This window comes from Rhincodon typus, chromosome 29 (genome assembly GCF_021869965.1).
Source record: "Rhincodon typus isolate 14 chromosome 29, sRhiTyp1.1, whole genome shotgun sequence".
Taxonomy (NCBI): Eukaryota; Metazoa; Chordata; class Chondrichthyes; order Orectolobiformes; family Rhincodontidae; genus Rhincodon; species Rhincodon typus.
In genome coordinates, this window is record NC_063360.1 from 23,818,590 (window position 1) to 23,828,823 (window position 10,234).

General features: G+C 36.0%; 1 protein-coding gene across 1 annotated transcript in view; it reads left to right on the forward strand.

The window, feature by feature from the left end:
* The window catches only part of stk11 (serine/threonine kinase 11), a 79,546-nt gene extending 72,370 nt beyond the window's left edge, over positions 1-7,176 (forward strand). The window contains exons 5-7 of the mRNA XM_048614150.1: positions 766-902; positions 1,369-1,496; positions 6,930-7,176. Coding sequence (XP_048470107.1) covers positions 766-902; positions 1,369-1,496; positions 6,930-6,991 — 327 coding nt within the window. The 3' untranslated portion in view covers positions 6,992-7,176. The remainder of the gene's footprint in view (positions 1-765; positions 903-1,368; positions 1,497-6,929) is intronic.
* The last annotated feature ends 3,058 nt before the right edge of the window (positions 7,177-10,234 follow it).

The following is a 10,234-nucleotide window of genomic DNA, read 5'->3' on the forward strand; positions in this document are numbered from 1 at the left end:
TCTTTATTCTGTTCATTCTCTCTCATTGATTCAGTTTACCCCAAAAAAGTGTTATGTGCATTTGGGATGCTGTTGAAAATATTTTGAGACTTGTTCCATTGAGCAAAAATTAAAAACTTCAAAAATGAAATTGTTTACACAAGTTAAGACATGAAAAATAAAAGTACAAGGCAATAATATGTATCCATTCCCTTTTTTTCACCCTGTTCCTGAATTGCTATAACTAGCAGGTAGATTTTTAATTTAATAATGAATTAAAAGAATGTATACAATAGATTACATGTTTAACAAGTTCATTTCTGGGGAATGGATAATCTTACTTCATGCTTTTTGCCAATATTAGCCTATATTAGAATTGTATTTGCTACTACAGTTTTCCAGTTATACAGTTGCCAGTTTGACATCTGTGAATTATGGTAGCTAAGAACTTCCCTGTCACTAGCCTAAATTCAATTTGGACCCAGACTCCAAAGTTCTCAGATTAAATACATTAATTAGTGTACCAGCGAAATCCTGGTTATAGATTTTCCTTTGAAGCAAAATGATCTCTGAATACTAATAATGGAAAATATCTGATCCCTTAATTTTCTTTTGCTTGCAGGTTTGGATTTGAGGTTTCTTCCAAGTTCTTGCATTTTTTTTGCATTTTGTGAATAACATTAATGACATTAAAAGTTGTTCCCTCTTTCTAGTTTCTTGGAAGTTATTTTTAATGCACATCTGGAAGACCATAACATCAAAACCTACTCCTTTTCTCATTTTCAGGCATTACACCCTTTTGCAGAGGATGACACATGTAGAACTAGTCAAGGGTCACCAGCATTCCAACCTCCAGAAATCGCAAATGGCCTTGATACGTTTTCGGGGTTTAAGGTGGATATTTGGTCTGCAGGGGTGACATTGTAAGTAATAATTGCATAATTATTTATTGATGCAAAAGAAAAGCAAATAATTTGTGTTGATGTTATACAAAAGGAACTCTTGGTGAACTGAATGTTAACATGCCACACAATGAAAATGTTTAGCAAACCTTGGCCTCGTATTATCTACAGTATCGTTTTTATGTTTAATGCAATGTTGTTTTACAACATTTTGCAAATACATAATTAGATGTATAAAAACATCATCTGCTATTGTGATGAAAATACATGCACCATCCTCATCCCTAAAATATTTCATGCTGAGAGTCTGGTGTGGTACAAAGTTTCGACACTTCTGTTGAAAATACTAATTTTATTTTGTATTAACAAAATTTCCTGTTCTTCCTCTATATGCTGAATGTTAATGCTACAGTTTGGACGCAAAAATTGAAATGAAATACTTTTTTGAGGAATATTACCATGTGATAAACTCTGAACTTTTTTGTAGGTACAATATTACAACAGGACTTTATCCATTTGAGGGGGATAACATCTACAAATTGTTTGAAAACATAGGGAAAGGGGAGTACACCATTCCAGAAGATTGTGGACTGTTGCTGTCCGATTTACTGCAAGGTAAGCATAGAAAAACATACCATTGTGAAATTTTTAGGGTGTGTGGCCTTCAAATGACTTTGCTTCTGGACAATTTCAACCTCGTGATGTAGTTCATGCACTGATTTCATTGACTAAGTTTTCTTGAAGATTATATTGCTTTTGTTGCTGATAATGTTTGAACTAATAGTTTAATCCTAGTTGAAACTTCTGTGCATCACCTGCCATGGACTTCTTTGGGCAATGGGAAGAAGAAAAATTGATGAGTAGAATGCTTAACAATACTTTGTTTAAGCAAAATCTTATGAAATGGGTTACATTAAAGAATAATAAAAGTGAATAATAAAAGTTAAAAATAAAACTGGAATAATTGAGGGGAATGGGTGGATGAAATCAGTGAAAGTAATGTTCACTTCACATCTTCAAAATAAAAACTTAAAATGTTATACTCAGTTTTTTTTAATTGAAGGGAGAGGACATAACTAATGAAGTTATGCTGCTGTAAAATACTTCAGGTGTGAGCTGACATCTTCAAATCTAACGTGGAGTGAAAACTTCCTGTAGATTTGCGGTCATACTAAGTAAGAGTGAAGTTTTACAGCAAGCAGTTATTTTGCGCCCATAAGGTTGCAAGTTATACCCTAAAGATACACTAGATGGCATACTACACAGGTTAGAAGACTACAAATACTGTACGAAATGCTTAAAACATCAAAGTTTGCTTTTATTCAAAGTACATTTTGTTTACTAATCTGGACAAAAGACATTTGTCATCAGTTGAATGTAATAATACATTTTTGAGGAACTGACTAATGGCATCCTCTCTTCTGCATTGATGACCTCCCCTATTTCAATATAAATTTATAAAGAATACATAGCCTCTAGTATATATTTATTTATAAGATCATTTTAAGGGGCAATTAAAATATTTCACTAATTTATTATTCATTAATTGTTAATAATAATGGATCTCCACTATTTGGTACCATTCACAGGAAATCAGATTCTGCCTGTCTCTTTGTTTTTCTTTCTCTCTTTCTATCTCTGTGTCTGTCTGTATCTCTCTCTCTCTCTCAAATATCTATGATCTGTGTTTCTGATACCTTTGCTTTCTGTAGTCTTTTCCTTTGTTCCCCGTTTGAGAGAGTTAGTGTGGTGAAGAAAGCAGCTAAGGTTATTTTCTCTGTAAGTAAGTTTGCATAACTTGGTTTTGTTGTCTTTTCTGATCTCTTTTGATATTGCCTTAGCCCTCTTGCTTCCCCTTCCACTTCTATTGTTTCACCATCTTTTTGCTGCTGTTGTTAATTCAAATTAATCATATGGTTATTGCCAATTGAGAAATGTTTCTATATTGGTAGGAAGGTCTGCCTTTTCTCGAAAGGCCAAGTTTTCAACTGACCAGTTTGTTCATTTGTCCCATTGTGTGTCTATGCTGGATCTTTGAAAGAGCTGTTATGTGATTAGCCCACTCTTTTCTTTACCTGTAATCCTATTGTCTGAACATCATGACATCGTACTTCTACAAATTAATCTATTTACTAAATATAAACCTGATTGGTGCTTAATGTATTAGGAAGTATTTTACATGGATGATTTAATGATCCCTGCAGTAAGTGGAAATTCTTCGTCAATCCTATGAGCATTTTTATTCACCAGTATTTATTCACGCAGAAGCTTCATCTTTAATTCGGAAAAAGTAGTGACTTTTTTTAATTAAATGCAAGGAAAAATGTCCAATAATTTCCTGCCAAGGTGGAATTGGTGACATAGTCTATAAACATTTCCAACCTCCGTTTCACAATATTATTTAATAGCAGCAGATCAGAAGCAGCAAAACAAAACTATGCAAATAGGCTTACAGAGAGTTCTATCATTTGATGAATTACACAGACGAGTACATTATTTACAGATACATTCTATTTTGTTTAAAAAGCATACAATTTAAAGACAGTCAAAGTGGCATTTTATAAATTCCTACTTAAGAAATAAAACCAGTCTGACTCCAAACCAAGACACAAACAGATTCTAAACAAAGCCTCACATCTAACCTGCCACCTCCTCTTTACATTGATAAAACCTTAAGTTCTCTCAGGACAGTGACTTCAAAGGAATTTGGGGATTTACATACACATATTAATCAATTAAAATCTTCTAATGATTAAAGATTTAACAGCATCTTAGGTTTGTTTAGAACATCCTCATCAGTGGTGTGACTCTTTGATCTTTTATAAATTCTGATACTACCTCTTTCGTTAACACCTGACGAAGGACTAAGACTCCGAAAGCTTGTGTTTTCAAATAAACCTGTTGGACTATAACCTGGTGTTGTGTGATTTCTGACCTAGTACATTAGAGGCAGAATTCAGATTAACAGGCCTATACTGGTGATAACGCTTCTTTTCCTTGCCCCTCGTTTAGTCATCCAGCTTCCTCTAACAATTGACTTCAATGTAGTAAACTGAGAGCTGAGGATATTCATCAAATGGGACCTAATAAATCAATTTTGTTGTTAAGAAAATACCTTATAACTGAGGAATTTCCAGGACTTTAATAAAGCTGTACTACTTTTATCATTCTTATTAAATATGTAAAAAGATTGGTGAAACTTTGAAGCAGCAAGAGTATAAGAATTGATGAAATACAACTCAGTCTTGTGTATCTGTCCTCCAAGAATTCTCATTTATTATTGGTACTTCATACATATTTATGTAGCAGTTTGCTTCAGTGATCTTCTTCATCTTTTAATGAACAGTTTTATTAGATTTTAATTACCTTTTTTCATGGATAATATTGCTGAATTTGCAAAGCTATCACTACATGTAGAACGTTGAATTATTCTTTTCGTAGCCAATTTGCAAAATGTACAGGGAGAGCAAAATATAGTTGGTGAATTTATAACAACGGATGATTAATGGTATATCACAATGGTCCAAATTTTGAGGTCAGTAGAGAAGCGAGGGAACATGCTGACCTTCAACAAAGTTCCTTCCGAGCATCTGACCATCTCTATGGCATAGAGTTTTGCTTTTCTGCCCTTAATTTGAATTTAATGCCAATTCAAAGGGACCCAGAGGCATCCAGCAGCAGTTGATTTCAATAGAATAAGCAGCAAATTGCATTGTAGCATTCTCACAGAAAACAGGAAGTGAAATATACTTATTATCCTTCATTTTTCAAAGTTACTGAAGATTAGGATATTATTGAAAACCGAAAAGAACTGCAGATGCTGTAAATCATGAACTAAAACATAGTTGCTGGAAAAGCTCAGCAGGTCTGGCAGCATCTGTGAAGGAAAAAACAGAGTTAACATTTCTGGTCCAGTTCTGAGGAAGGCTCACCGGACCCGAAATGTTAACTCTGTTTTTCCCTTTACAGATGCTGCCAGACCTTTTGAGCTTTTCCAGCAACTTTGTATTTGTTCCTGATTAGGACATTTTTATTATATTGGGGAAAGATGGTGGCGTAAGGGTAACGGTACTGGACTAATGATCCAGAAGAACAAGCTAATGCTGTAAGAATATGGATTCAAATTTCACCCTGCCAGCTGGTGGAATTTAAAAATTGAATTAATAAAATCTGGAACCATAAAATCAGTCTCTGTGACAACCATCAGAACTATCAGAGGGTTGTAAAACCCTATCTGCTTCAATAATGTCCTTTTGGGAAAGAAATCTGCCATCCTTATCTGATCTGACCTACACATGGCTCCAGACCCAAAGCGATGTGATTGACTGACTCCTTACTGCCCTCTGAAATGAGCCTGTCTGCTCAAGGCAATTAAGAATAGGCAACCAATTTTAACTTTGCCAACAACACATGGATCCCATGAAGAAAATAAAGAAAAACACTTTCTGATAGCGATTTGATGAAGGATGAAATCAAAGCCAGTTTTTGCTTGGAATAGATTTATTCACAGAATGAGATGTTACAGATGTATATCTCCTGACTCCACTCCAGTTCTCAGGACTGATGAAGGGTCCCAACCTGAAATGTCGACTTTTCTGCTCGTCTGATGCTACCTGACCTGCTGTGTTCCTCCAGCTCCACACTGTGTTGACTCTGACTCCAGCATCTGCAGTTCTTGCTATCTCTGTCAGTAACTGTTTCTCCATATGTGCTCAAATAACCAATCAATGCCCTTCACCTGTATGTTCTTATCCTCTATTTATAAAATTAGCAAATTGAGTCTGAAATGTTAAAACTTGGGGGGAAAAACTATATTAAAGGCTTTTTAATCACAATGGAAAAACTTGGCATTCCACAAACATAAAAATAGTTTTCCAGGATCCCAGAATTTTCAGCTATATTTATGGTTTAGTGTGCCATTGAAACTCAAGTAACACCTCAATAATGAATCATTACTTTTCAGGGTTTTTGAACATCTATATTACATTTAAGTTGAATGATTGACTGAACAAAAAAAAAGTTGCAGATCCGAGGGAGTAGAATTACCAGAGTTGCTTTTGCAGAGCTGGCTTATGCACGATGGACCAAATAAATCTCCGCAATTCAATGTCCATATGTGGATAAGTTGCTCAGTTTCACATGTGCGTTAATGTCAAATGCTTGCAGTTTCATTGACATTATAACTGCAAAATTCAAGCTGGTGTTATGGGCTATTGTGATTTTGTTTTTTACAATATACTTTCACATGTAGCTACAACATCTGTTGATCTAGCATAACTCTGTAGTTAATATTGTAAGCATAAATTGGGCTCTTTGCCTGCTGGAATATTGTGGAAAATTGTTGGAATGACATACAGAACAGCCTTTTTACGTGATTCTTTTAACAAGTAAATAGTAACCGAAACTGAGAAGCTTTTTTTTCAATCAATTGGTAATCCTGTTAGCTCCACAAACAAGCATGGCAAACAAAATGTTACATCCACAAACAACTTTCTAAGTGTGCTAAATAAATCATAGCACAATGATATATCATGAAATTAACAATGTAAAAGATGCTTATAAATCTCCTAAAGTTGGTACCTGAATTTCCTGTGGTTTTAAGGAGGAAAGATAGTAATTTTGAACTGCTGATGGATCCTTTAAATGCATGCATCATGATACTAACTGATCAAGAGACTCCACAGGCAAAATATTTTACAGTCTAAGGTTTAATGCCTGTAAAAGTAACACTAATTCAGGGAACTTGTGGTTGCCATTGATAATGGTGACATGGCTATGATCGTCTCAGGTTTTTTGCTGAGGATAACAGGAGAAGAACATTGAAGTGTAAGGCAATTGTGGTATGGTATAGGCAATTGTGGTATGGTATAAGTTATTTGCAAATCATTTCCTTTCTTTTGTGCTATAATGTAGGTTCCACCATAGAGAAGGCTCAAGCCTCCAGTTAATTCTGGGCCAGTACCCAGAGAAGACTAAATCAGGAAGTAATTTTTTCTAGTTTTGTAGCCATTGTGTTATTTTAACATTAGTCTTTATTTGTCATTACAGGAATGCTTGAATATGATCCTGTGAAAAGATTTTCAATACAACAAATCAGACAGCACAAGTAAGTTTTGTTGCATCAGTCAAATTTAACATGAATTAGTAAAAACTCAATTCCTCATAATAATCTTCTTTTGGAGACGTTAGATACATTGGCAGAAAAATGCTTGTGTGCATACTTCGTGACAGCGTTGGTGCTTATTCGTAGTTTGAATACATTTTTAGGTTGGTTCTCACGACTTTATACATCACTGTGCCTCCTGTAGACCTTGTTTCACACTGAGTTATGGTTTCATCATTTCAAAGACATTACAAAATTGTCGGAGATCATTTGGCCTAATCAATAGGTTCCATTAATGGTCCGCAATTGGATGTTATCTGCTCTATTCGCAAATCCCTACTCTGACCATTGCTATACATTTGGAACTTCTTCACCGTTACTCTTGCGGCTGATTTTAGCTTCCTATGATTGTAAACACTGGTTCTGATAACTTAGTTTTCATAAATGTGCCTTGGATAAATAACTTCATTGCATATTTTGTTATTTAGTTCCTAAAGAATGACTATTCCAAAAAGTCAACATGTAGAACATCAACGAACCATTTAAGATATAATTCGCAGCTCAAACAATAACTATACAACTTTTCAAGTTTATTATTTAAGAGAAAAGTTTCTGTCTGCACTTTTCAATAATAGTATCCTTTAGCTCAGGTTCATTTGAGTGTTGTATGTTAAGAACATAATTATTCTCTTCACTTGACCCCCAAATTATTTTAAAAATACTAATTAATATAACTTTGATGTTTTAGAAGTTGTCACTGAAAATGCAATTTGAGTAGATTTTTGTAGTTTTTCTTCTAATTGTGCAGAGTGAAACACAAGTCTTTTCTGAGGCAGAGTTATTAATGTGCTAAAATAAGCAACACACCCCTCTCCCCAGGAACAGTTATGATATTTTAATCAAAAGGTGTTCAAGGCTAAGAAATATGAATGTCTATGATGCTGTTCCTAAGTTATTGCCCTTTTAGATTAAAAAGATGTTTTTGCTGTCTCCTGTGGTTTAAGAAGGCTTTCCCACTGCTTTGTTCATCAGTTAGTTGGGTCTTAGGAGTTACTGGAGAGGGGTTGGATGAAATGAAAAACTGGCTGATGGTGACTGAATTATAAATGAGATGGTAGAAGCTATTCACTTAATTTACCATTGAGCAATTTCACTGTCAACCTTGTTTAGCAGGTGGCATATCTGAGTGGGGGGGGTTGCTTGTCAATAGTGCTGCTCAGTGAGTTGGCCTTAATAACCTTTCGAATTTTTGCTGGCACGAGTGCTGTATTTTGGCGCACACCCCCACATAGTGTGGGTGTTTCTCAAAAAGCCCTTGTACACAGCATCACTTTTAAAGCAACAGGAATTATTGTCAATTTGCTTTAGTTGCATTTATAGCCGGGTAATTTAGTGAAATTTGAACATCTAGGTTAAAATGAATGTGGAAAAATGCAACAATGACATAATCCAGAAGAACTGAGAGAGAAAAATGACAAATAATTAATAATTAGTATGGAAACTGGATAAAATTGAAAGTATTAACAATTTGCTCAAATATGAGTGGTGTTGATATGATAATATCACAATACCATTAAAGCTATATCAGAAATGGAGAATCTGGATAGTCATTTTGTTCCCCACAAGCCTGTGACTCTCTTCTGTCATAACATGGTGAATATACATGTTAATCTCCACTAACCTGCTCTATGTACTTCGGCACTTTTAATGCCAACAGTGAAAATTTCAAATGGCTGACCAACCACAAATTATTATGTTGGTCTAAATTTTCACTGGGCTTGGAGTAAAAGAAAATATGATTCCTAATTTCATTCATAACTGATTCGGCTGTAGTTATAATACTAATTTATCTATTAAATCCCTTTCTTATTTTGAACACCTAGAATAAAACATCCTCCAGCTTCCTAACGTAACAGAAAACACCCAACCATGGTTGTGTTACACCACACATAATGCCAGATTAAAGTCTTTACAGGAAACGATAATGTTTCTCCTGGCTTCCAGTAGACTCACTTCCTCATGTTTCACTAAGCTCCAGGTGTGCCCTCTTCATTGAATCAGGATGATCTCCTGGCTTGACAGTAGTTGTATAATGGAGGATATGCACTGCCATGTGGTTGGCATACAATTCTGCTGCTTCTGATGGGCCAGACACCTCATGGATGCCCAACCTTGAGTTGCTAGACATGTTTGAAATCTATCTAATTTGCAAAACATGGCAGGTATTCTCAATGTAGGGATGAGTTTTCACCGCCACAAGGATTGTGCAGTGTTCATTCTCCCTGATATTTTTATACACAGGTGTATTTGCAGCAGGAGGATTGGTGAGGATGAGGTCAAGTATGTTTATCCCCTGTTGAGGTTGGTTGGCTCGCCGAGCTGGTTTGTTGTTCCGCAGACGTTTCGTTACCGTGCTTGGTAACATCCTCAGTGCAGCCTCTGATGAAGCGTCGGTGTGTTTTCCCGCCTGGTTTTTAAACTCTGGGGTCCGTTGTGATGGATTGCCTCACTTCCGGGTTTCCTCCGTAGTGGAATGTATATGGGGTCGAGTTCAATGTGTTTATTAATAGCATGCTTCGTGGAGTGCCATGCTTCCAGGAATTCTCGTGCTTGTCTCTGCCTAGCCTGTCCCAGGATCTTGGTGTTGTCCCAGTCAAAGTTGTGGTTCTCCTTGTCCTTGTGGATTGAGATGAGTGAGTACAGGGCAACTTCCTCCTCACTGCACCAATGTAGCATCTCTGCTGGCTCTGTCCTGCTTGTAGATGATGGTAATATTATCTGGGATAATGTTTGTGAGGTATGATTCTGAGTATGACAGTGTCAGCTTATTTCTTAACTAGTGAGCCAGTTCACAAGAGATTTTGCAGGGCTGATAGGGTTAAGTTTGGTGTTCAGTGCCTAGGTTGATACTAGGTGTTCTGTTCAGTTTCCTTCCTTTCTTGAGACTTTTTAGTAGTTTTGATAGAACTGAATGGCTTTGTGGATCATTTTAGAAGGCAGTTAAGAGTTGACCACCATATGGGTCTAGAGTCATGTTAAGCCAGACCAGGTAAGGCCAGTAGTTTTCTTTCCTTAAAGAATATTAGTGAACCAAGTGTGTTTTTATGACAGAGATAGTAGGAACTGCAGATGCTGGAGAATCTGAGATAACAAGGTGTAGAGCTGAATGAACACAGCAGGCCAAGCAGCATCAGAGGAGCAGGAAGGCTGACGTTTCGGGCCTAGACCCTTCTTCATTTCTGAAGAAGGG